Genomic DNA, 26,105 nt, shown 5'->3' with positions numbered 1-26,105 from the left:
AATGAGCTCACAATCTCGTATTCTTCACCAAATATAGTCTGCACATCGTCATACATAAAGACAGCCAGTCTCAACTTATTAGTTAGGTTAATTTTTCAAGGCGAGCCTCAGCGGAAAAAATCAAAACAAACAGACGAACTGATAAAAAAAAAAATAGGGTAACAATTAAAATACTTTCGTAAGCATTACATAATAGGTGATAAACTCAAACTCTTGCATTGCTATAATTATACGTATATCACATATAGTATCTCAAGTATCTACTAATATAGGTAGACTTTTAGCATTATTAGCAAACCTTTTGATACAGTGATCCTATCTAAATATCTTTCATAATGCCACTTTGTGGAAGTAGTCCAGAAATAAGTATGTATTATACCTTATCGATGCGTTGTTAAATATGATAACTAGATATGATCCACATATAAATTATATTTGTATGAGATATATCTATGAATTATTTATGGATTCCCTCGGAGGTTTAATTTATATAATATTTTTCATAAAGTTACTAACATTATTAATCTAGTTCAACGGAAAATAGTCATATTAGGTGATGGTGCTTGTGGGAAGACTTCATTATTAAATGTATTCACTACAGGTTATTTCCCACAAGTATATGAACCAACTGTTTTTGAAAATTATGTTCATGATATATTTATTGATGGGAAATCAGTACAGTTATCATTATGGGATACTGCAGGTCAAGAAGAATTTGATCGATTAAGATCACTTTCTTATGCCGATACTCATTGTATTATGTTATGTTTTTCAATAGATTCAGCTGATTCCTTAGAAAATGTTCAGTCCAAATGGGTGGGTGAAATAACTGACCATTGTGAAGGTGTAAAATTAGTGTTGGTTGCATTAAAATGTGATTTAAGAAGTCATGAAGATAGTGATATTGATAATGTACACGGTAGTGCACTTAACGGAACCTCAGGTGATGATGATCACTATAATCCATATAATCAATCACTGAGTAATAATAATCATTATCAACTGAAAAGATTAATAACTTATGAAGAAGGTTTAGCAGTTGCTAAAAGAATAGGTGCATTAAGATATTTAGAATGTTCAGCTAAAAAGAAGAGAGGTGTAAATGAAGCATTTTCAGAAGCTGCTAGATGCGCTCTTAATGCTAGACCTAAAGGTGCTAGTGAAAATGAACCTAAAAAGAAAAGTTGTATTATAATGTGAGCTTGTGTTGCTCGATCATCACATAGTCATTTCATCACCAAACCATTTAGAATAAATACACGCATACACCCTGTATAATTCAGATAATTACAGTTAATAAAAGTTCTCCATGTATTTTTTAATATTGTATTGTATTATATTTTATTCTATTGTATTTACAAGTTAGGTTCTATCTATATTACGTAATTGCATATGCTATTTTTTAAACGGATCTCCCAATAATTCTTTTCTTTCATCCCATATATCCTCAGAGCTTCCTAATGCCTTATCTTCCAATACCCTATTCTTGTAGAAATCTTGAATTTTAGTATACTTGGATAAATCTTTCGATGATAATTTACTAAAGTCTACATTATCATTCAGTTCAGAAAAGCCTCCATTTTTAATAGCAAACCAGAATTTTTCTCGTTGTCTCTTACACACATCATAATTTCCATATCTATAATAGTTTTTAACTTGACCACCAAGTGAGAAACATGCTATTAACTCATCTAAGGCAGTAAATATCGATATTTGTGTTGGATATACTGAAGTTGTATTATCTTGTATAACTTTCGTAATATTTTTTCTTCTCTCCTGAATATCTTCTGGTGAATCTTGAAATAATGACCAGATTTGCTTTAACTCTTTATCTTCCTCATCATCTTGATTATTGTTTGCACCCATGCTTGGCTAGTTCTGGATAAGGTAACTCTTCCCAGTCATATACAAGTTTGATTCACTTTCTGATGTCGCATTTTATTTTTCAGTATCCAAACTTTTCAAGTTCGTGCGATTCACAGCTTTTGCAAAATCTCTTTACTGCAAATATAAGAAAAGATCTTCAAATGTCGTTATCTCAAGATAAGTCATTATTATATGTGTTCCCAATAGAAAGGATTGTTGTTCTAAATAATCTTCGGAAGTATAGATATCGCAATCATACTCCTGATTCTCTAGTATGTCGTTGTGATATCTACACATTTCAAAGCTGCAATTTTTGAAGTAGTGCGAAAATACTAGCCTTATCATCCTTATCATAACCTGGAGAAACTATCATTTTAGAGAAGCTTAACTACATTTTGATTAAGATAATGACGATTATCATTGGTGGAGTAAAGGACCCAAGGAAAAATCCTTAGCATGGTAATAGGTAGCAACAACGAAATGCAGGATTCCGCCCTTGAATCCATATTCTTTGTTCAATTAGACCTTCCCAATTAGGCAGATGATTGCGGTTCCTATGATTCTTAATTTATAGGTTTATCATATTACAATACGTACTCGCTTTGATATTCTGAAACAGTACATATTAGTTAAACTGTAAGGCCCCTCGGTACCTTTGTCATTCTCAATTGAGCGGGGGTTAAGAGTAGAGTCTTATCTCCAAAACTTATCATTCTAGTAGTAGTATACTTATCAAACCTTTGTAAATCATCTTTCTTTTAATATCTAAGTTTTATCTTTATATTTATGCGTGTATGAACTGAAATTTGATCTGAATGTGATATATAAGTAATTCTTATGCCACATCAATAAACTGGCTATGAGAGAAATTTGATCATTAAGTTAATTACAGAATTAAAATATATTTATAGAATGATTACTGCCGAAGTTGAACCAGATAACAATTACGAAATTGTACCAGGTACAGTTCATTTAGTTGATTTATTGGGTGAACTAAAGGTGCAAAAAGGCAAAGATGGAATTATCCTTATACCTCAGCCAAGTTCAAACTTGAATGATCCATTGAGGTGGAGTAAGAGAAAGAGATACTGGCAGTTTGCCTTTCTCTTTCTTTGGTATGTATCATTTCTTCTTCTATACTCTTTTAGCAATAATCATGTTAACAAATACTAACTAGCTTACAGGTCTTTTTTATTAGCAGGTGCGCTTAACTTAGGGGGTCCAATTTTTGCAATCTGGACTGAATTATTTGATTGTACATTTTTAGACTTGACAACTACAATAGCAATATCATGTCTCTTTTTAGGACTTGGTTGTGTATTTTTGCAACCAACTGCTCTTAAAATAGGTAGAAGGTTTGTTTATTTGTTATGTACTATACTTATGATTGTTAGTAAGATATTAATGGGTAGAGCTCAAAATCTTCAAATGTTATATTGGAGTGGAGTATTTGGTGGGTTCAGTGCTTCCCCAGTTGATTCATTAGTGGAAATTTCTACAACTGACATTTTCTTCCAGCATGAAAGATCAACTGCTTTAGGATTAGTTATTATGGCTTTGTGTGCTGGTAATAACCTTTCTCCAGTTGCTACAGGTTATATTACGACAACTATAGGATGGAGATGGACTTTCTATATTATGGTAATAATTCTTGGAGTAGTATTCGTTGCACAATTATTCTTTATGGAAGATACTTCCTTTAGAAGACGATCTATAGAAAGTTTAGAACAAAATATAGCTGAACAGATTCGCTCCCATACTAGTGCAATCGAAACTAAGGGAGGACGTTCTGATATCAAGACTGTAGAAGTTAGTGATGAGTACAGCAATTATCTGTCTAGAATAGGTGAAATTGAAGTGCCTTTAAGATCTTACAAGAAGAGAATGGCTATCATTCATAGCGAATACAATGACACTAGAAGTTGGTTTAAGATATTTTCAAGACCATTTCTTTTGATAAGATTTCCAGCTTTCATATGGGCTGGTTTAGTTTACGGGGCTGCCGTTATGTGGATTACATTATTAGCCAGCACAACTTCCGAACTTTATTCAGCACCACCGTATAATTTTAGTCCCAATGCAGTTGGATTAACCAATATTTCTGCAGCAGTAGGAACTATTATTGGTATGTTTTTTGGTGGACCATTAGTTGATAAACTTGCAATCTATTTAGCCAAGAGAAATAATGGAATTTTTGAACCGGAATTCAGATTATATGCTTTTATATTCCCTACTATTCTAAATGCCGCCGGTATTCTTGCTTATGGATTGGGACCATACTATCAAGCACACTGGGCTATCAGCGTTATTGTTGGACAAGGGTTAATTGGGTTTTCTATGAGTGCAGTTGGAGCAATTTCGTTAGCATATCCAATTGATTGTTATGGGCAAATTGCTAGTGAGGGATTGGTGTTGATTCTTTTCATAAGAAATATGATATCTATGGGCTTTTGTTTTGCCCTTCAACCATGGATCAACTCTTGTGGATGGAAAGTTACTACTTGGCTTTTATTCTTGGTATCAGTTGTACTTAATGGATCTTTTATCTTCCTAATTATCTTTGGTAAGAGATTCAGAAAATGGACCGCTGAAGCTTATGAAAGATATTCGGATCCATCATATTCGGGCTTTTAGGTTTTTTAGAACTTTTAGAATTACATTATAAGTATTTCTTACATTGTTTCTGTTTATATATAGTTTTATGTTTAAATGAATGTGTTGTTCATAAGCTGCAAAAAAAAATAATTTTGTAATAAAAAAGAAATGCCTTCAGCCAGATTCGAACTGACGATCTCCTCATTACTAGTGAGGTGCCTTACCAACTTGGCCATAAAGGCTAACTTTCGAATTTACGCCTTTTTAGGTAACATGTAACGTGACATAGATCTATATACAGGAAATTTGTATATGCAGGAAAATTAATGATTTTTCATGTCAATTGGTAGAAAAAAAATTTAGAGGATAGTAATCGTTTTGGATGTTCAATAGGTATCACCAGCAACAATGTTTAATATTGGGACAAGTTTAAGGTCCAGAGTGATGAATGGAGTCAGTGTACTCACATCCATACGTAACCTAGGTTATATGGGATTTTTAAGACCAAATGAAGGGGCCGTTAAAGGATATAAGAGAGTAGGTAGAGGTCAAGCTTCAGGATTAGGTAAAACTTCTGGTAGAGGTCAAAAGGGTCAAAAGGCTAGAGGAAAAGTACCTCATTTATTTGAAGGTGGTCAAACACCATTTTATAAACGTTTCCCAATCATAGGGTTTAAAAGACCACACAAGAAAATATACCATCAATTGAATTTAGAAAGAATTCAAGAATTTTGGAATAGTAATAGAATACCTTTAAAGGAAGGTGAATTATTAGATATAAAAACCATGAAAGAATGTGGTTTAATTACTGGTGGTATTAAAGATGGGGTGAAAATTTTAGCTAATGGATCTGAACAATATAATGTTCCATTAAGTATTGAAGCATCCAGAGCTTCTAAGTCAGCCATAGAACTGATTGAAAAAATGAATCAAACTTTTACAGCAAGATATTTCACAAAGTTAGGATTACGTGCTCATGTGCTTCCAGATATATTCTTATTGAAGAAGGGTTATTTACCAATGCAAGCAAGACCAACTCATAAGAGAGATATCAAATATTATTCTGATCCAGAAAAGAGAGGTTACTTATTAAAGGACACTTCATTATTATTGGATCACTTAAAGGAAGATACAAGAAGCTTCAAGAAGGAAGTTACTAAATCAGCATTAGAACAACAATTGGAAACAGCCTCCAAAAAGAGAAGTAGTGATGAAGTTAGATACATTTCTGTAGTGGACTTCCTTAACAAGAACGAAATCTATGAGCCTCACACCTACTCCATGTAAATAAATCTGTCTATATAATCGTATAAATAGTTGACATATATATATATATACATATACATATATTATCATACCACATTAGGGTCATCAATATCGATGAAAAGTTGTAATAATTTCTCAACAATATCCTGCAAATCATTAATACGAATAGGATGTTGTTTAATATTCGAATTTTGTATGTCTTTATCAGATACTAACTTATTATTTATAAAATTAAAATTATATTTCCTCAATGAGAATAATGTTGCCTTATATGTCATTTGATATATTTCCTTTATAGTTAATTTGTTATTTATGTTATCATTTAAATTCGTAGAAAATCCCCGTATCCTTAGGCCCGATAGAATGATCTTGTTAATGGCCAGATTAACTTGATCTTGTGTTGTAAGAATCAGTAGTGAAGGTGAAGATGCTTGTTTTGGTTTTAATTGTAATGCTATTGACAGGGATGGTTCTTGATCTACTAGAAATGGACTTGATCTCTTTTTCTTTTGTTGGAGTACTTTGTCGAATACAACGGTATTTGAATCTGATCTTGGTTTTGTTAATGAAGACTCTATATCTCCAAGTTTATCTACAGTACCAAGTAACAGTTGAATATATGAAAAATCTATTACTATTGAATATATCTGATTTGTCTTAATTTTATAATAGAAAATTAAGTATGTTGGTGAAGTTGATGAAGTGGATTCGAATATTAGACTGACATATTCATTGACATTGAATGATTTTTGTAAAAGATTATGTTTAAACCATTCTTTAGTAGTTTCAGAAGTGGAAAATACATGTAAGGGATTACCTGCTATTAAATAAATAGGTATTAGTCTATAATTAAGGTATATGGGTAATCTTCTATATGAATTATTTATATTCGGTATCGCGTTCTGAGTAGCATTAGATTCTTCATTATTCGATTGTTTATTCCATAATTGAACATCCTTTACTATTTCCTTATCATTTATGTCAGTTAGTGTGACTGAAGTTACTTTGTACATACTTCAATAGGGTCTTAATCTCGGTTCACAATGCTTTCATTCATTGTAGATCTGTAGTATCATAGTTAAGATTAATTTTTTCCCATTACAGTACTCGCGAGATTTCGGAGTGGATGCGAAATTATACTTTCCTTTCCTAAGGTACCAGTGTAGGACATTACATTACTACTTCATTTCTTGTTACCATGTTACGTTCTATTGTTGACTACATTGTATCTTCAATTCTGTTGTAAATATTATAACTATTACCATTACCATTACTATATCTACTAAAGTTACAGGCACAGTTACAGTTACAAGTACAGGTACTGCAGCTACAGTAACAGCTACAGTAACACATACATATATGAATCTACATTATTGAGTAAACTCAGATATAGCATAAAAGAAAAATCATAAGATAAAATACACACTCTCAAATTGAATCAATAGCCTCACTACGAAGAAGAATGGCAGTACTAAATTATTGTGAGTGTGAGTGTGAGTGTGAGTGAGTGTGTTATCTTTATCTGTGATGGAACTCCTGGCTCAAACGAGCGTAGATTTTTTTTGACATAGACACGAGAGGCAAGAAAAAAATCATCGATAAAAAGTGGGAGAGGGTTTTGGTGAAAGGCTCAACGAACCAGTGGGAGTTTGGGAGACAGGAATATCGAACAAATAAAAAAAAACTGATTAAGTAAGTGGGGAATCATCTATTTTTGGTTTTGTATATAGATTAAAACTTGAGGGAACATTATTGGAATTTGATTTGTTTATTCACCCTTTATCGACAAAAGTATAGATTACCAATATTAAGTGGTTTCCTAATATTACATATTAATTATTGGTGTGTCGTTGATCATCAATTATATCCGTTGTTGAAATAATTTAATTTTGTAAAAAATCAAATCAATATCGATGAGTGTGAACACGCGAGTTTATTCAGTATCGAGGGTATTTGCTGAGGTCAATAGTAAAAAGCCAAGTGATTACTGGGATTATGAGAATCACAAGATTCAATGGGGAGATATTAAGAATTATGAGATATTAAGTAAGATAGGTAGAGGAAAGTATAGTGAAGTATTTCAAGGGGTTAATGTAATAAATGATGAACCATGTGTAATAAAAGTATTAAAACCTGTCAAATTGAAGAAGATATATCGTGAAGTTAAAATATTACAAAATTTAACCGGAGGTCCAAATGTTGTTGGATTATTGGATATTGTAAGGGACGAACAACTGAAAATTCCTGCTTTAATCTTTGAAAAAATTAACAATGTAGACTTTAGAGTCTTATATCCTAAATTCACTATTAGTGATATTCAATATTATTTTACTCAACTTTTAATTGCATTAGATTATAGTCATTCAATGGGTATTATACATCGTGATGTTAAACCTCAAAACATCATGATTGATCCCTTATCTAAAAAATTAAGATTAATTGATTGGGGGTTGGCTGAATTTTATCATAAGGGAATGGATTATAATGTTAGAGTTGCATCAAGATATCATAAGGGACCTGAATTATTAATTAATTTACAACAATATGATTATTCTTTAGATCTTTGGTCAGTTGGTTGTATGTTGGCTGCTATAATATTTAAAAAGGAACCATTTTTCAGAGGTGATTCAAATAATGATCAATTAGTTCAAATTGCTAAAGTATTAGGTACTGATGATTTAATGCTTTATCTTTCAAAATATGGTTTATCATTAAGTTCAGAATATGATGATATTTTAGGTAAATATCCAAGAAAACCATGGAAAGCATTTGTAAATAAGGAAAACAAACATTTAGTAAGTCCTGAAGTCATAGATTTGATTGATAAATTGTTAACTTACGATCATCAATTAAGACCAACCGCAAGAGAAGCTATGGATCATCCGTTCTTCTCTTTAAAACCATAAGATTGGTGCATAATGGTAATTCATTTCCAATAACTCCATTTAATAATCTTTCCAACACTGCATTCATTACTTCATCTTTGTATTTTGTTTTTGTTGTTTTGCTTTCTTTGTTATAATGATTTTTATAATTGATATTTTATTCTTTAATTCAAGGAACATCTTTAATAATCTTAATAATTCTTTTTGTTATGTATTTTTCGTTTTGTTAATTCTATATTTCTTAATTTACATGGTTCATTAATCATCAATACAAGAGATTTATTCAATTCTGTATCATTAAATCATATATTTTGTTTAGTTTGTTTTATATACAACTATACATAATTCATAACTTGAATCCGCCTTCAAGTTTACTTATAAATTCATTAAGATCATAAACCTTGTTTCTGGTTCCAGATAATTCAGTATCTAACTTTTGTTGCAAATCATCAAAAATAAAATCTTCATCTTCACTACCTGTTGAAGTCCCAGTACTAACAAAGCTCGATGTAGATGATGAGAATGATGGTGATATAGTGATAACCGACTTTAAAGGAACTAATTTCATCAACTTACCTGCTGTTTCTATAGAGAGATCAAGTGTTTTAAATGCTTTTGATAATTGGAAATGAGTCAAATTATCATTATTTTCAAAACTTAACAGTAACTTGAAAGAAGCATAGGATGATGTATTGGATGAAAATAATGGAGTTGATGGCTTTGACTCAGTCTCCAAGATCTTTTTAAGATCCATAGTAGATTTGACAAGACTGAACAGTCTATTAAAGTGATCAATTTTATAGAAAAATGATATTAGCATATCGAAATTATCTAGACATTTGAATAAAAGTTCCCTATTGATAGATGAAGCTTGTCTTAATTTCTTACCTTCAATATCGGCGAGTAAACTATCTAACACTTGGGACATAGGCTCGAATTGATTATTAATTTCCTTTGCAAGATTAAGATATTTGCCTTCTAATTGAGACAACTTATCTACTTTGGTTTCTACCACTTCGATGCTGAGATTTTTAATGATAGGAAAGTACGATAAACCAATAAGATTTAAATGTGATATAAGACTGCTATGTAGTTGGTGTAGTTCAGGATAATCTGTATAAAGCAATTGAGATTTAATCAGATTCTTAAAGTTATGAAATGTTTGATAAATATTAATTAATCCAATTAACTGAATATCTAGTTCATTATAAGTTTGTAGAAAGTCATTTATTTGGCCTTGATCATTAGGATCACGACATACTTGGGTCAATTTTTCAATTGAAATCTTGAATTTTTCAATGATTGACAGCTTTGTTAACTGGAGTATATCATAATCATTGGATAATTGATTCAATACGGTGTTTACCCTATTAATAAAACGTAATGATTTTGTTTCAAGCTTATTTTTAAATTTATTGGATTGTACAATGAGTTGTCCCAAATCATCATAATTGGGAGTACTGCTTGGTGGTAGTATATGGTCTTGATGTGAAGCGTCTATTTCAAAGTATTTGTATAGTTCCACACAAAAAGTTACTATACATTTTTCGTCGGGAGCTATATCAGCAGTAAAATCATCTGTATCTATAAGTATAGGTATATTAAGATCATCGTGGATGAATGTGAGAATTTCCGTCAAATTGGTTGAAGGAAGTTCTATACCATAATGATTAAATATTGAAGTTAATATCGGTACCAGATCTATCCAGTCCTTGTGAAAGTTTGATATTGACAGTATAGGATATAACCAGTCGAGCAATATTTGTTTAATTTCCATGAATGAAGAAACTTGATTGAACTTACTTGTCATATTAAATAAATATAAGGACCATGTTAAACCAAGAATTAATTTTAAATTACCATCATATAGATTATCTGAAGATATATTACAGATATTCAATTTAAGTATTAATTGTAGAAATTTGAAGATATCATCGAGATTTTCAATTATTTGTAGTTTGAATTTAGGATTATTGTAAATTGGTGTTAAATAATAAAGTTTCTCATAGTAATATGAGTTGTGATTCTGTTCATTATGATAGTCATATATTAGTCTATTAATGAGTTTGATTAATACCAAACCATTCTGTAAATCTGTCTGTAAATTTTCAATTGAATTAGGAGCTGATGGTATATCGGGTAATTCAAGTTGATCGTAGTCTTTTATTTTACTATTCAACCATTTTAACATTGTTTTATGTTGAAGCTGAACCCAGGGTTCGTCATCATTTTTGGATTTAAAAGTTCTGATACTCATGGAAAGCCTCTCTGAGTATTTATTGTATTTATTGTAAGTAGGTAGAATTAAATTTGATTGAAGTTGATTCGAGTCGAAGATGAACAAACGAACTAGAATGGATGGGACAAGCTGTTAGAAATGAATGTATCGGTTAAGTCGGTAATATGAATGTTTGGGAGACTATGCGCAGAAATGGTTTCAGATTCAGACCGTTTCGTAATAGATGTTTCACATAAAGCAAAACAATAAGATTAAACAAACGCTATTTTATAAGGAAGTTAAGTCTATTTAATAAAAGAAACATCTATAAACGATATATGGTGTTAACAAGATTTATTGGTTCAAAACGAATAAACCTAAAATCTTTAACATATAAAACCATAAATACCAATAAAATATAAAAGTAAATAAATAAATAGAATACGTAAATAAAAAATAAACAAACAGGCACCTTCGTGCGTCTGTTGAACTCTAACTTGCATCCATTAAGTATGGCATTGACGAGCAGATTGATTTTTATGGCTGCACCTTATTTATTCCCTGAATTGTTATGTACTATATTTACCCTAATCAGGAAATTGTTCCACCGGCTAAATACCTGCGTAACTTTTTTTTTAAGCCAAAACAAATATAAAACTTGACGCGTTTTGTACGAAACTCGATTGTTTCAATAATAGAAGGTGCGTACATTTCTGCTTCTATATACCTAATTATGTATAAATACCGTGTGCCAAAGCAAGGAGCTGTGCGTATGTCCCGCGAGATACGATGTAAGCAAAGAATACCTAGATTGTACTTACCAACTGTATATTGTACAATTAATTGTTTATAGATTAGAATTCAAGAATTCAATAGAAATAAATATGGTACCATTAATGCGTCTCTCTATGATTTCCTATTTGGTAACTAACTTTTGTTCAATATGTCTGGCTTAACTTTAACCTATAGCAATCTATTTCTACAGCATCATATGATGCTCACACCACACGCACATCCACCAACCAAATATCTTCATCTCATACAGTATAGCAAGCAACTTTATCATAGTAGTATTATAGATAAGGAAGGAGCAAAATGTTCCAGTGTGCAGTACCACGGAAAAGTATGGGGTTAAGGTCGTGGCAAACCTACCAAAACCAAAATGTCTAGCTCTCTTTCTCCTTCCCCCCTAGTAAAGATCTGTAGATAAAAGGGGAAAATGTCACACTTGCAACAATTCGGTCTTGTTCCTTTTAGGCAAGTCAATCAGACAGTTTATAATTGTGCAGCAATTCATTAAATATCTCTACCCCCCCCAATTACTCATAAGTACCATAAGTCACTATAAGTCATTATAAGTATATATCAACTATCTTTTTCTATATAATTAACTACTACTGATAGAGCTACTACTAGTTAAAATTTAAAAAGTTGCAAGCCAATTAAAATGAAATTGTCATTATGGTGGATCTCATTTGCCGCAATTATAATTAGTACTGTAAGTGCTACAAATCAAGTTATTCATGAAAATGGTTACTGTGCAATGTATGGAGATTGTGGTAAAAAGTCTGTATTTGGTAGTTCATTACCTTGTCCATCATATTCTTCAGCAGTAAAACCTGAACAAGATACTATTGAATTATTATATTCAATATGTGGTACAGATTTTGATACTTCACAAATATGTTGTAATAAAAATCAATTAGAAAGTATGAAAACTTCATTAAAGAGAGTAGATCCTTTAATTAGTTCATGTCCTGCTTGTCATAAGAATTTCTATAATTTTATTTGTAAATTTACTTGTTCACCAAATCAAGCAACTTTTATTAACATTACCAAGACTGAAAAAGCTTATGATACAGGAAATGATATAGTAACAGAATTAACTCAATATATTGATCCAAATGCAGCTGAAGAATTTTATGATTCTTGTAAAAATGTTAAATTCTCAGCAACAAATGGTTATGCTATGGATTTAATTGGTGGTGGAGCTAAGAATTATCAAGAATTTTTAAAATTCTTAGGGGATGAAAAGCCTTTCTTAGGTGGCTCACCATTTCAAGTCAATTATGCTTATAATTTAACTGAAGATGAATCCAATGCAGGTCTCAAATTAAGATCTGATGATATGAAACCTTGTAATGATAAAACCTTTAAATGTGCATGTTCAGATTGTGAACAATCATGTCCAAAATTAAGTTATTTTAGTAGTTTTAAGAATACATGTAAAGTAGGGGTATTACCTTGTTTTTCATTTTCTATATTAATTATTTGGATTGTGTTGATTTTATTATTAGGAGCTTATCATATGTATATATTTAAATTTAAATCTGAACATTCAGAAGATGATGATGATATTGATGTTGAAATTAATCCTTTGACTTATGTTACAATTAAGAGTAAAATTAATTATTTTCATAATTATCATATAAAGTTAATTGATAATATTCAAAATGCATTTGGAATTATTGGATTCTTTTGTTCATCATTTCCAGGAATTATTATAGGTTCAACATTAATATTATCATTAGGATTATCTGGAGGTTTATATAAATTGAATTTTGAAACAAATCCAATTAATCTTTGGGTAAGTCCTCAAGAACCAGCACTAAAGAATCTTGAATATTTTGAATCTAGTTTTGGAGAATGGTTTAGAATTGAACAAATCATTGTTAGTAGTAAGAATGATTCAGAACCTATATTGAATTGGGATACTGTTCAATGGTGGTTTGCTAAAGAACAGGAATTACAAACCATTAATAATCATACAACTCTTAATGATATATGTTTTAAACCACTCGATACAAGTTGTGGAATTCAATCATTTACTCAATATTTCTATGGAGATATAACACATTTAGATGAGAATAATTGGAAATCTCAAATTGAGAATTGTGCTAATTCTCCAGTTAATTGTTTACCAAGTTTTCAACAACCTTTACAAAAGAATATATTATTTGATAGAGATAATATATTAGAAGCTAGAGCATTTACAGTAACATTATTAATTAATAGTAATCTGAGTAATATTGAATATACTAATAAGACAATTGATTATGAACATCTGTTACAAAAATGGGCTCATGATTTAGGAAGAAAGAATCCTCATTTAAATATTGCTTATAGTACAGAAATATCATTAACTGAAGAATTAAATAAATCTACTAATACTGATATAAGAATTATAATTATATCATATTTAGTCATGTTTATATATGCATCCTTAGCATTAGGAGGGAAATTACCTACTACAAATTTAAAAAGTTTAGTAAGAACAAGATTCTTATTAGGACTTGTTGGTATATTTATAATATTACTTTCAGTTACTTCATCACTTGGATTCTTTTCATATATTGGATTGAAATCAACATTAATTATTGCTGAAGTTATACCATTTTTAGTATTAGCCATTGGTATTGATAATATATTCTTAATTGTTCATGAATTACATTTGGTTAGTGAAACTTTCCCCTATGCTCCATTAGAGAGAAGAATTTCTCAAACTTTAAAGAATATTGGTCCATCATGTTTAATTAGTGCTGTATTACAAGTAGCCATGTTTTTATTGGCTACTAGAGTTGATATGCCAGCCGTTAAGAATTTTGCATTTTACAGTGCCGGCGCTGTATTAATTAATTTTATCTTACAAATGACATGCTTTGTTTCAGTATTAACTTTGGATCAAAGACGGTTGGAAAGTAATCGAATTGATTGTTTTCCTTTTATACAACTTGATGGTCCAATCTCATTACCTCATGAAGATGAGTTTGTTAATAATGACAATAATAATAATAATGATAATGAAAATAATAATGATAATGATATCGAAACATTATCGGATCATTATGAATATAACTTCTCAAAACTTATCAGCAAATACTATGCACCATTTATATTATCTAAGACTAATAAACCAAAGATTTTAACCTTATTCGTTGTTTGGTTAGGTATATCTTTAGGTCTTTTACCTACAGTACCATTGGGATTAGATCAAAGAATCGCAATTCCTCATGATTCATATCTTATTAATTATTTTGATTCAGTATATAATTACTTAAATGTTGGACCTCCTGTATTCTTCGTCGTTAAGGATTCAGATGTGACTCAAAGACATGTTCAAAAGCAAATCTGTGGTAAGTTTTCTGGCTGTGATGAATATTCCTTAGCCAATATATTAGAACAAGAATATAAAAGAAGTTCTATCTCTTCAATTGCTGAGCCATCATCCAATTGGTTGGATGATTTCTTATCATGGTTAAACCCAGATTTAGATTTATGTTGTCGAGTTAAGAAAGTTCCAACATCTCCATTAGAACATGAACGTGAATTTTGCAGTCCTAGAACTCCAACAAGACAATGTACCGCATGTTATGAGAGTCATGATCCACCTTATGATAGTTTTATGAATGGATTTCCTACAGATGGAGAATTTATGAATTATTTCAATAATTGGATTGAACAACCTAGTGATCCATGTCCATTAGGTGGTAAAGCTCCTTACTATAATAGTATATTAAGAACAAATACAAGTATTGATGCCAGTTATTTCAGAACTGGTCATGAACCATTAAGATCACAAGATGATTTTATTAATGCCTATAAGAATTCCATTAGAATTGTTGATGAAATTAAGAAATATCAACCAGATTTGAATATATTTGCCTTTTCACCATTTTATGTATTCTTTGTTCAATATGCAACAATAATTAAAGATACATTTTCTTTACTTGGAATTGCTTTATTAACTATTTGGATTGTTAGTTCAATATTATTAGGATCATTCAGAACAGCTACTGTTATGACAATTGTTGTCCTTTCAATATTAATTAATATTGGAGGAGTTTTAGCATTATGGTCAATATCATTAAATGCAGTTTCATTAGTTAATTTAATTATTTGTGCTGGTATAGCTGTTGAATTTACTATTCATCTAAGTCGAGCATATGTTATAAGTAAAGTATCATTATTTGAAGATGAAAATATTAGTGGTAATGAAGATGAATACTTTGAAGAATTTATGAATAGTGGAGTAGCTACTAGAAATGCAGATGATTTAAAGGCAAATTTAAAACTTTTAAAGAGTTTTAATGCTTTAAGTTCAGTTGGAGGTTCAGTATTAAGTGGAGTTACATTAACTAAAATAATTGGGATCTCAGTACTTGCATTCACTCGATCGAAAATCTTTGAGGTTTATTATTTCCGAATGTGGATTTCATTAGTATTTATTGCAGCCATTCATGGCTTATGTTTATTACCAATTTTATTAAGTTATTTTGGTGATGATCATCGTTCTACAATTACATTTGATAATGATTTACAAGGTAGCGAATCCCAATTGGGAAATAGATTCGATGCATATACTGACGAATAAATTAGCCGGCAAGCGAAAAATAAACATGAATGCAAAAGCAAAGTGTCTTTGTTGAGCACATTGTCTTAACAATTAATTTTAATTTTAATTTGTTTTTGTTTTGTTTACGTCAAAGTTCAATTCGGTTAATTGACGTTTGACTGTGTTGTCAAGACAAAAGTGAGCGAAATGTACCATTAGCATTTGTATACTAAATGTTAAGGTCACACTACTACTAAAAGTATGGTACCATCAAGTATTTAATTTATATAAAGTATTTAAAAAAATTCGGCAGTCCCAATTCGGCAGTGCTGCATATAGTGATGCCCCCCCAAAAACGTACAATTTATGGCCGGTTTGGGAAGTTCAGCCACATCCACCCGAACAAAGCAATATCAGAATTTCATTTGTATAGCCCCAGTGTTTTAAAGGAGTGTACTGAACTACCAGATCAAGCAGTCCCCACATGATATAATAAAAATAAAAGTTCTCATTTGTTTATTATTAGCGTATATTAAACTTAATATTAGGGTTTACTATTAATAGAATTAGTACAACTAGTAGTATTAATATTTGTATTAGTATGATTAGAATTTCTTGTTGCAAAATGAGAGTAAAATGAACAGTATTCATCACAATGAGTTGTCACTGACAACTTTCATAATAATAATACTAGACAGAAACAATAAAGTCCGAATTTCCCCAGCCTTGCCTTGGCCAAACTGTAGCCTTACCTAATTTTTGTACCCAAGAAAAGAAGGAACTAGAAGGCGAAAGTCAGGGAAAAAAAAAAGTTGGATGAAGCCAAATAAAATTATTTGCTATATTAAATATATATTTCTTATCTCTATTTAACTTACTGTTACTTTAGAACCAGCCTCACAGGTGAGAATAATTAATTGTTGTTATTATCGAGACAGTAGTCATAGTAATTGTTGTCAATTGTAATTCTTGTTTGTAATTATTCATTCATAGCTATTAGTAATATCCACCGGAATGTCATCATATACATTTTCATGGTAAGTATTAACATTACTATAATATATTTATAGTATATTATATTAGTTAAAGTTGTGGCAAAACATTATCGTACTGATACTGAGTCTGAGTTATAACCATTGACAAAGTTTCAAAGTCAGAAATCGAGTCAATGTCTTCTCGATTGTCTTTGATAGGTACATTTAATGTTATGCTTTACGAGGCTTTAATATAGACTTTGAAATATATATTAACTTTACATTATTTGTAGGCCAAAGGGTCCTCAAGAAGTTATTCTTACTGGTACTTTTGATAATTGGTCTAAATCATTTCCTTTAGTTAAGGAAACTGATGGATCTTTCTCATTAACTGTTCCACTTCCAAAATCTTCAGAACCAATTCTCTACAAATATGTAGTTGATGGTGAATGGTTAGTTTCATCTACCCAAAGAATTTCAAAAGATGAAAGTGGTAATGAAAATAATGTCTTAGAAGAATCGGATTTAGTTGAAGCTAAAAGTTCGGGATCTGCTATTCCAGAAGCTGGTGGTTTAGTTGCTGCCACTGGTGTAGGCGCTGCTGCAGTTGCAGCTGCTGCAACTCCAAAAGACGATGTTAAAACTACTGTTTTACCATCAACTGAAGGTATTCAAACAACTTTAGGTGAACCAGGAATTCATGTCCCAAAAGACCCAGAAGCATTAGCTGCTTTTGAACAAGTTAGAGATGTTGATCCAAAAACTTTAAATGAACCAGAATTGACTGCTGAAGAAAAGAAAAAACAAAAGAAGAAAGTTAAGAGAAGTCAATATAAGGCCAAGAAGAAGAAGAAGGCCACTGCCACTGATGGTACAACTGTTGAAGGATCTACTGAAGGTGAAACTACCGAAGAACAAACTCCAGAACCAACTACCAAAGAAGAAGAAGAAGTTGCCGCAGGTACCGCAGGTGTTGCTGCTGTAGGTGCAGGTGCTGCTGCTGTAGCTGTTGCTTCTGAAAAGGAAACTGCTCCAGAAGCCGTTCCAGAAACTAAAGAAGTTGTTTCAGAACCTGTTGTTCCAGAAGACGCCCCAGAACCTGTTCCAGAAACTAAGGAAGTTGCCCCAGAAGTCGTACCAGAAGTCATTCCAGAAGCTGTTCCAGAAACTAAAGAAGTCGTCCCAGAACCAGTTGTCCCAGAAGTAAAAGAAGCTACTGAAGAGGCTCCAAAGACTTTAGATCCTAAATCAGATGCTCCAGTTGAAACACCAGCTGTTTCTAACGGTGAAGCTGCTGTCGAAAAGGAAGTCGATGCTTCTCCATTAGTCAAGTCTCCAAAGAAGGCCAAGAATTATGAATCAGATGAAGAAATAGTTATTGCCCAAGGTACTGTCGATAAGGATGCCATTACTGCAGCAGTTGTTGCCCAAGAAGGTGACGTTACTCTTGAAGAAATGAATCTTACAGAAGCAGAAAAAGCCAAATTAACTGAAGAAGCTAATATACCAACAAAAACTGCTACACCAGCTCCTGCAAAGACTGCTCCAGCCAAGGCCAAGGCTTCTACTACTTCTTCATCTGCTAAGGAAGATAAGAAGAAGAAAGAAAAGAAACCAAACTTCATTGTTAGATTCTTTAGAAAGTTGTAAATTCTTCATTAAAATCAACTAATCACTAATATCACCAATATCATTCAGCACCTAATGTTTTCTTTTCGTGTCATTATATTCCTTTTCTAAAGTTTGTCTTACTATTATTTTATTACATGCTCTCAATTTACATCAATCAAGTTTGGTAAACAATCGGATTTTTTATTTAAGTACAACCTCAATTACAAAAACATTTTTAAATTTAATGACTATAATTAGTCTTTTGCTATGAACCATAGGTTCCATGTTCATTAATATTTTCCTAATCTACTGTTTGATATTGTTCATTTGTTTTTGTCTTTGTAACAATCATTAATAGTCATTTAATATATAAGTACACTAAAACTATAACTATAATTGTAAGCTTCATTTCACGACTTTTCTTATCTCACACTATTACTTTGAAATGTGATGTTCTACTACTTGTTCAACATCACCATTTGTTGAATCGTCATCTTTCGTTGGATCATCATCCTGAACCAACTTTTCAGCATCTCTCATACCTTTCTCAAAATCAACACAGTAGTAAAGCACAATGGAAACAAGAACTAAGACAAGATTTGGTACAAAGGGGAATCTGTCATTATTAGTTCTGTCTTGAATACTTGCATTAACCAATGAACCTATCCAACCTGTTGCAACACCCAACATTACTTCGAGTCCAAAATATTGAGCTTCCTGACCTTCAGGTAACAAAGTACTGTAGACACACCTATTTAAACTTCTCATTGATGAACTACTAGCAGAATAGAATATTTCAAAAACCCAAAATTCCCATCTATGCTTGAAGCCAATACTAGTTCTATTACTAATACCTAAACAACCCCAGAAGTTAGAGAATAAAGACAAGAACAAGAATCCATAACCCCAAGTTTTAATATTCAATGATAATCTTGGATAACAAAGCATCCATGCAATTGCACCAATGCAAGCTGTTACATAAGACATGAATGTATAAACAGTGTATTCTGAATCAGACGACCCTAAACCAAGGGTTGATCTGAATAGAAGAACGTAAACACTCATAAAATTACCAAAGCTTACATTCCAAATAACCCATGAAATACAATAAAGAAAAGCATTTGGGTACTTTTGAATTTCCTTGACTAAACTAAACATCCTTTTGATTGTTAGAAATAGCAAAACTTCATCCTTTGGCCTTTCAGTTCCTTTAACTTTGGGAATGTAAAAGGAAGATAAGATCGAGAAAGCAACAGTTACACATCCAGCGATTGTAATGGCTAATAAAAAGTTATGGTAGCCATCTTTCATTGGTCCTCCTTTACCATAGGAAATAATGATTCCGATAAGTAACGCAGTCAATCCTCCACAATTTGATATAAATAAACCCATAACACTTACAACCGAACCTCTCTTTAAGATAATATCTCGCCTTACATCCTCTGCTGCAGTACCTTTTGGAGAAGCAGCCCTCAGAAATAATGGAATATACGAACCTTCTAAAATTTGATAGATCGAATTAGTAACTGTGAGCAAAGCATATAATACTGATAGAGCTATAAGAGTAGGATAGTTTTGTCCAGTCAAACCAGCGAATGGTAAAGCGATAGAACCATAAAACAAGATAGAACCGATAAGCAAAATCTTTCTGTAGTTTGAATAGTCTGCAATTCCCATCAATAACAAGCTTACAATTCCTTCAATTGCAGTAGCAATCGCTCTTATATACAACACATAAGATGTTGAATGAACTGTTCCTACCCCAAATTTAACATAGCAGTCATTTCCTTTAAACAGACACTTTTCTCCCAATTTTGTATGACCTACTGCTCTTGCAACAGATTGCATTGCAGCAGGAACATATGTTCTTGACATAGAAGCTACTGGTCCTGTAGTATAACAAAGTAGCAACCATGCTCTGAATGTGGTCTGTTTCGTCCAAATCGATTCATCAGTACTTATTTCGCAGTTGGTTTCTGAGACCACCAAAGTATCATCTTGTTTTGAAATTGACTTATTTATATTTCTCATCTCTGTCTACAAATATTCTTAGTTAAAAATGATTTTAATAATTTCTGAATTATAATTTACTTTTTATATTAGTTATAATAGTATTGAATAAGTTAAATATTTGCTCAATTACTTAATTGATGAGAGTAATTTTAGCCTTTGCATTTTTTAATTAGGGGTGCAAAATTGCGCACATTTTAGCTTATTTCTACCCCTTAACTTTTTTTATATTTTTTTTATTTAGATGTGCGCTTATTTTGAATATATTGCTCTCTCCATTTAGGACCGTATTTGAGCAATATAATTACCAAAACAATTCCAATAATATAAGTAAATGCGAATCCGGTAAAGCACCAACCATAACCCATCTTCTCAATTAAAGGCTCTATTATGACTGACGATACGGCTGCAGCCAAATTTCTCATCATATTTCCTATAGCCACATTAGTAGCCGGTTGTCCGTCTGAGCACTCTGTTAAATAAGTAGTATTTGATACAAACACCCATGTCATACCAAAACCAGACAAAAAAGCAAAAATAAAAATAGCTAACACATGATTGTGCCTCTGTATACACCAACCGTAACCTACCATACCACACATAGAAACAAGTATGCCAATTAATTGTAGCGAAAAACGATGCTCAGGTAATACGTTTTGCGAGTTTTTAATTCTCCGTTGACACATCCTATCGGAAAACCAGCCCCCAGCTAAAGAACCAGCAACCAAAGACGCTCCAGGGCACATGAAGGAGAGACTCACATGAAGCTCAGAAAATCCGTAGTTGTTTTTCAATATTCTTGAGAAACTAACACTTAAACCGTAAAAGGCTGCAAACAAAATTCCTCCATTTAAAGAGCAAAGTAGAACTGGTTTGTATTTCAATGATTTCAAAAGAAGCTTTACACTAGGTTTAGGGGGTTTAGGGAATTTAGGACTGTCCGGAATAATTTTCTCTTGTTTCCATTGAGGGCATGTAAACCATGAACTATTTTGATAAACAGATCCATCTCCTACTAAACAACGCAAAGTTTCTGGTAATAAGAATAAGATAATCAAGAAAACAAGAAATCCAAGAATGGCAAGGAATCCAAATACCCATCTCCATCTGTCTTCTATTCCAATTGAACTAAATAAAGGACCAATAATGGGACCTAGTTGTGGCCCAATCATAAATATTGAAATGAATTTTCCTCTATTCTTTGGCGGAATGATATCGGAAACGGTTCCCGCTCCCAAAGACATGACACTTGATGCACCAAAAGCTTGAACAATTCTAAGAAAGTACAAGGCTCCAATTTTGGTAGGAACTGTAGCAAGTAAAATATTAGCTAAGATGAAAATTAATATCGAAATTAGATAAAGAAATTTTCTTCCACCAAAATCAGCCCAACTAGCCCATATAAGTGGAGCAAAAGCAAAAGTAACCATAAATATGGAGACGGTACCATTAATTGAAATAGCAGAAACATGATAGATATCCTGAAATAAAGGCAAAAGAGGAATATATATGTTACCTGCTAGTGGTCCTAAGAACCCAGCAAGTGTTACAATAAATATTATGAGGCCCCTTCTTCTCTTTGGAATTTGTGAATACTGATCAGCCACTCCTAACTCTTGCTTTTCAACATCAACATCATCCTTTGAAGATTCTAATACTACTGCTATATTATCATAAGTTTTGGAAGTCATTGGTAATTGGTGAAGCTTGTAATAAAAATTATAAAAAAAAGATTTGAATGAATTTCAAAACCATTTTGGTGGGGGCTTAAGGAGCGGCAAAAAAAAATAAAGTTTAAAATTTGCTCAAAAAGTGTTGCGAAAAATTTAAGCAATTATAAATTTGCGCTTTAAGATGCGTCAAATGCGTTATATTTATTACCTAAATAGAATCTAATTAATCTCTTGAAATTTAATTTGAAGTTTCAAAGGACATATTGGACCTGCTGCAGTTATTTTCTCTTTCCAATTTTCAACTAAGGAAATTTCAAAATTGCTCATGATTTCAATAATGAGAGCCCTTACTTCAAATATTGCAAACTTTTCTCCCAAGCATGCTCTTTTGCGACCATGGAAAGCCGGGAGTGTGGCATTCCTCTTGGCAGTTGTAAAATTACTATGAATTTCATTAGATGTCTTCCCCCACCTCTCTGGAAGAAATTCATCAGAAAATTCCCAAACAGTTTTGTCTCTACCAGTTACTAAATTATTATATCCTACATATACCCCTTTAGGTACTTTTATTAATCCTCCAAGGATAATATTTCTAGTAGTTTTCCTGTTGATGATTTGACCAAGTGGTGGATATATTCTCAAGGTTTCATAAATCACTGAATACAAATAAGGAGTTTCCAAATCTTTGCTATTTAATTCATTCCTTATCTTAATTTGTACAGATGGATATTTTGCTATGACAAACAACAAAGACAACATAAGCAATAAAGGATTTTCATGACCAGCTACCATTAAAATAATAGAATTATCTATTAATTGTTTCATGGTTATGTCTTGATTATCATAAGCTTCAACCAACTTATTACCAGCTGTTCCAAGTGTTCCAGAAGGTTCTCTTGAAGTGAATATTTGGTTAATAAAGTAGTGCCTAAACTTAATAACTTCTTTCCTAGCCTTTTGCCTGCTTGGAATTTGAAGCTTATCTAAGAATGGAAAATTTAGATATAATGGATTGAATATTTTCAGCTTCAAAAATTTAATTTTATTGTGTATTATTGATTCGTCATCTTCCAAACATTTGAAATTAATCCCCAATACTGATTTTCCAATGTTTTCAAGAGAGTATTTCTGTAGAATATCTGTCACATGTAATATATTTCCATTTTTGCTGATTTCAGTTTTCAACAAAGTAATCAATTTCTTTGTATTCTGATTGACTGGTTCAAGCTTAGGAAACTGAATTGACTGTTTTAAGATACTTCTGTAAAGCTTCCAAGATTCACCATGTGCACTTATTATATTTTCTCCAGTATATTCTGATAATACTGAGTAGGGGATCTTTTCTTGATTTCCACTTTTAGCATATATATCTTCTGATTTAAATATTTCAAGTAAATATTCAGGTTTTGAAACTAGTATATTCCACCTTGAAGCAAAATATATTTTAACTGCTCCATGTTTTTCCATTTTCTCTTTCAAATATATCTTGTATATATCCTCTTGGTCAAAGCTTGTAATTAAACCTAAAAAACTAACATAAAATGGAATTGTAGGAATATTTTTAGGAAAATTGAATGGTGGGAATATTATGCAAAGGATCTTATAGACTGAAAAGCCTATGGCGATACTTGCTATGTTCTTCACCAAGACCCAAGTTTCTACTGAATACATATTGAAGAAGAAGAAGAAGAAGAAGAAGAAGAAGAAGAAATAAGCACCAAATAAATTGAGTCAATTATTTTAAGTTTTCTCTAAGAGGAGAGTCAATTAACATTTCCTTATTTATAAAATTCTCTGAAAGTTTTGTAACCATGTTTGTACGGTAAGACAAGATTTTATACTTTCCACCTTCATGTAGAGAAATAAAAAAAATCTTGTTGTGCAACTTGATGTGGTGTTTTTAAGAAAAACCAGCCCACTGAAAAACCATTATGGTAAGAATCAGTAACAGAAGCAATAGAAAGTTCAAGCAAATAACCATCTGGTAGAAAAATTTTTAAAACCTTATAAATATGCTACATCCCAGTTAACTATAATGCTGCAAGTAATCAATACTACCTCAATATTAGAAACATTTTATGACGGCTCAAGAAATTGATTTTTTTCCAACCTCAAGCTCAAGCTCAAGCTCAAGCTCGAGTAATAGCAGTGATTCAGAAGAATCTGTTACTTTAAAAAAAAATACCGTATATGAAAGAATCAGATTAATATATTATAGAAATAATAAAGATTATTTAAATTACAGAACTTTTAAAGGATTTGAAATTTCTCAAGCACTTCATATTGGTGAATTATTAACTAAGAAAAATATAAAAGTTAATAAACTCCTAAAGACCGATTATGAAGGTTATACAATTTGGGAGTCTTCGGAAGATTCAGAATTTACTTCAGGAATTATTACAGAAAACTTCAGCGCTACTGACTTTGATCTTTGGATTATACAATTAGTTATTGATACTTCTAAAATTAAATATTCTATACCCCACACTGAATTCAAAAAAGAACGATATACGGATTTAATTACTGAAAAGTTTAATAGTGAATTAAAAAATCATGTTGATGGTGATCAATGGGAAGCTATCGGAAGATCGGTATTCTTTAAAAATGTCGACTTTTTTACATCAAGATGGAAACCTTTAGAAGCAGTTCTTCCTGCATTCCCTTGTAAATCTTCTAATGTTGAAAAAGTTTCTGGTCAGATGCCAGATAAGGGTGAAGAATTAGCTTTGAGAAGATTAATTAACTTTTCGAGGTCAATTCAAAAGGTATATCCCCCAGGATTAATTATTTGGATTGTCAGTGATGGCCATGTATTCAGTGATTGTATTGGTGTGGATGATCTTATGGTCAATAAATATACTATAGCCTTGAAAGAATTATATGCAAAAGTTAGTAAGGAATTAAATTTTGATTGTATAAAATTTAGTTCTCTACCAGATATATTTTCATTGAGGACTTCAGAATTCAATGAAGATATTGTTGCTGATGTTGAATTAGAACATCACCTTGGAACTTGTATTGACAAGGAGTCAGAAACCTGTCGTAAGATATTGGTCACCGCATGTGACACTGATGATGGGCAATTAAAGAAAGATATCAATACACCTGAACATTCAAGATTATATTTGTTTAGAGGGTTTTCTAAGTTTATGACTGAAGATTTAGAACTTCATCCAAAAGTTGCAAAAATGTCTAGAAAGAAATTTAAAAAGTTGGTTGCTAAGGTTGCTTTTGAAATGATTAAACGAAATGATGCTTACTCCAACTTGGTAGAGTTAATATTTCCTTTCCATTTGAGATTATCAATTCATTCTCATATCAATAGTGGACCCAAATTTGGAATTGCCTTATTGAGCAAACAGGGACCAGAGAAATGTCAAGTAATTAAAAAGATTACGGATCATAAACAACCAGCAACTACCGACTTTCTTCATATTCCTACTCCTTGGCACAATTCTATTGTTAAGATCAATAATCAGGACACTTTTTTTGTTATTAAATCTATCGAAGTTAAGGAAGAACTTGATAAAGGTAAAGGAGTCGGAGGATGGGACTCATCCAAACTTCACTACACTTTTGTTTCCAAATGAATTTCATACACTAATCGTAACGCTCAATTAATTAATTTACTCTGCTCTGTTGTTTTTAAGTAATTAATAAATAATTAATAAATAA

At 31.6% G+C, this 26,105-nt stretch overlaps 13 protein-coding genes and 1 non-coding gene across 14 annotated transcripts; 7 read left to right on the top strand and 7 right to left on the bottom strand. All coding sequences in view use genetic code 12, as the record gives it.

Moving 5' to 3' along the window:
- Positions 1-23: 23 nt before the first annotated feature.
- On the top strand, positions 24-1,298 carry RHO3 (Rho family GTPase). The gene is made up of 2 exons (XM_064883055.1): positions 24-366; positions 530-1,298. Exons 1-2 carry the CDS (start codon positions 336-338, stop codon positions 1,198-1,200), a joined length of 702 nt encoding a protein of 233 aa, XP_064741263.1. The 5' UTR covers positions 24-335; the 3' UTR covers positions 1,201-1,298.
- A 97-nt stretch (positions 1,299-1,395) lies between these two features.
- RJT21DRAFT_111643 (uncharacterized protein) lies at positions 1,396-1,866 on the bottom strand (the record flags this gene model as incomplete). The annotated part of the gene is made up of 1 exon (XM_064880015.1): positions 1,396-1,866. The coding sequence occupies one exon, from the start codon at positions 1,864-1,866 to the stop codon at positions 1,396-1,398; it is 471 nt and encodes a 156-aa protein (XP_064741262.1).
- Positions 1,867-2,778: 912 nt separating this feature from the next.
- On the top strand, positions 2,779-4,598 carry RJT21DRAFT_101716 (putative ion transporter; the record flags this gene model as incomplete). The annotated part of the gene is made up of 2 exons (XM_064879732.1): positions 2,779-2,981; positions 3,051-4,598. The coding sequence occupies 2 exons, from the start codon at positions 2,779-2,781 to the stop codon at positions 4,498-4,500; spliced, it is 1,653 nt and encodes a 550-aa protein (XP_064741261.1). The 3' UTR covers positions 4,501-4,598.
- A 32-nt stretch (positions 4,599-4,630) lies between these two features.
- Positions 4,631-4,703, bottom strand: RJT21DRAFT_t11. The gene has a single exon. It is a non-coding gene; the product is annotated as a tRNA-Thr (tRNA).
- Positions 4,704-4,860: 157 nt separating this feature from the next.
- Positions 4,861-5,822, top strand: MRPL10 (mitochondrial 54S ribosomal protein uL15m). The gene has a single exon (XM_064880752.1). It carries the CDS (start codon positions 4,870-4,872, stop codon positions 5,746-5,748), a length of 879 nt encoding a protein of 292 aa, XP_064741260.1. The 5' UTR covers positions 4,861-4,869; the 3' UTR covers positions 5,749-5,822.
- Positions 5,755-6,790, bottom strand: RJT21DRAFT_117578 (uncharacterized protein). Its single transcript, XM_064880751.1, has one exon. The coding sequence runs from the start codon at positions 6,738-6,740 to the stop codon at positions 5,814-5,816; it is 927 nt and encodes a 308-aa protein (XP_064741259.1). The 5' UTR covers positions 6,741-6,790; the 3' UTR covers positions 5,755-5,813.
- A 549-nt stretch (positions 6,791-7,339) lies between these two features.
- Positions 7,340-8,795, top strand: CKA2 (casein kinase 2 catalytic subunit). The gene has a single exon (XM_064883046.1). It carries the CDS (start codon positions 7,641-7,643, stop codon positions 8,631-8,633), a length of 993 nt encoding a protein of 330 aa, XP_064741258.1. The 5' UTR covers positions 7,340-7,640; the 3' UTR covers positions 8,634-8,795.
- ABP2 (Abp2p) lies at positions 8,796-11,173 on the bottom strand. Its single transcript, XM_064883045.1, has one exon. The coding sequence runs from the start codon at positions 10,867-10,869 to the stop codon at positions 8,959-8,961; it is 1,911 nt and encodes a 636-aa protein (XP_064741257.1). The 5' UTR covers positions 10,870-11,173; the 3' UTR covers positions 8,796-8,958.
- Positions 11,174-12,277: 1,104 nt separating this feature from the next.
- Positions 12,278-16,201, top strand: NCR1 (sphingolipid transporter; the record flags this gene model as incomplete). Its single annotated transcript, XM_064880014.1, has 1 exon — positions 12,278-16,201. One exon carries the CDS (start codon positions 12,278-12,280, stop codon positions 16,199-16,201), a length of 3,924 nt encoding a protein of 1,307 aa, XP_064741256.1.
- A 975-nt stretch (positions 16,202-17,176) lies between these two features.
- Positions 17,177-18,786, top strand: MDG1 (Mdg1p; the record flags this gene model as incomplete). The annotated part of the gene is made up of 2 exons (XM_064880013.1): positions 17,177-17,199; positions 17,430-18,786. 2 exons carry the CDS (start codon positions 17,177-17,179, stop codon positions 18,784-18,786), a joined length of 1,380 nt encoding a protein of 459 aa, XP_064741255.1.
- Positions 18,787-18,971: 185 nt separating this feature from the next.
- RJT21DRAFT_13093 (uncharacterized protein) lies at positions 18,972-20,885 on the bottom strand. The gene has a single exon (XM_064883028.1). It carries the CDS (start codon positions 20,776-20,778, stop codon positions 19,183-19,185), a length of 1,596 nt encoding a protein of 531 aa, XP_064741254.1. The 5' UTR covers positions 20,779-20,885; the 3' UTR covers positions 18,972-19,182.
- Positions 20,692-22,548, bottom strand: RJT21DRAFT_13060 (uncharacterized protein). The gene has a single exon (XM_064883014.1). The coding sequence runs from the start codon at positions 22,446-22,448 to the stop codon at positions 20,994-20,996; it is 1,455 nt and encodes a 484-aa protein (XP_064741253.1). The 5' UTR covers positions 22,449-22,548; the 3' UTR covers positions 20,692-20,993.
- Positions 22,549-24,304, bottom strand: DIT2 (putative cytochrome). Its single transcript, XM_064883013.1, has one exon. It carries the CDS (start codon positions 24,099-24,101, stop codon positions 22,650-22,652), a length of 1,452 nt encoding a protein of 483 aa, XP_064741252.1. The 5' UTR covers positions 24,102-24,304; the 3' UTR covers positions 22,549-22,649.
- On the top strand, positions 24,081-26,068 carry DIT1 (Dit1p). The gene has a single exon (XM_064880750.1). It carries the CDS (start codon positions 24,509-24,511, stop codon positions 26,018-26,020), a length of 1,512 nt encoding a protein of 503 aa, XP_064741251.1. The 5' UTR covers positions 24,081-24,508; the 3' UTR covers positions 26,021-26,068.
- The last annotated feature ends 37 nt before the right edge of the window (positions 26,069-26,105 follow it).

Source organism: Scheffersomyces amazonensis, assembly GCF_036850825.1.
Source record: "Scheffersomyces amazonensis strain UFMG-HMD-26.3 chromosome Unknown RJT21scaffold_1, whole genome shotgun sequence".
Taxonomy (NCBI): Eukaryota; Fungi; Ascomycota; class Pichiomycetes; order Serinales; family Debaryomycetaceae; genus Scheffersomyces; species Scheffersomyces amazonensis.
This window is presented reverse-complemented; position numbering and strand designations above follow the sequence as displayed.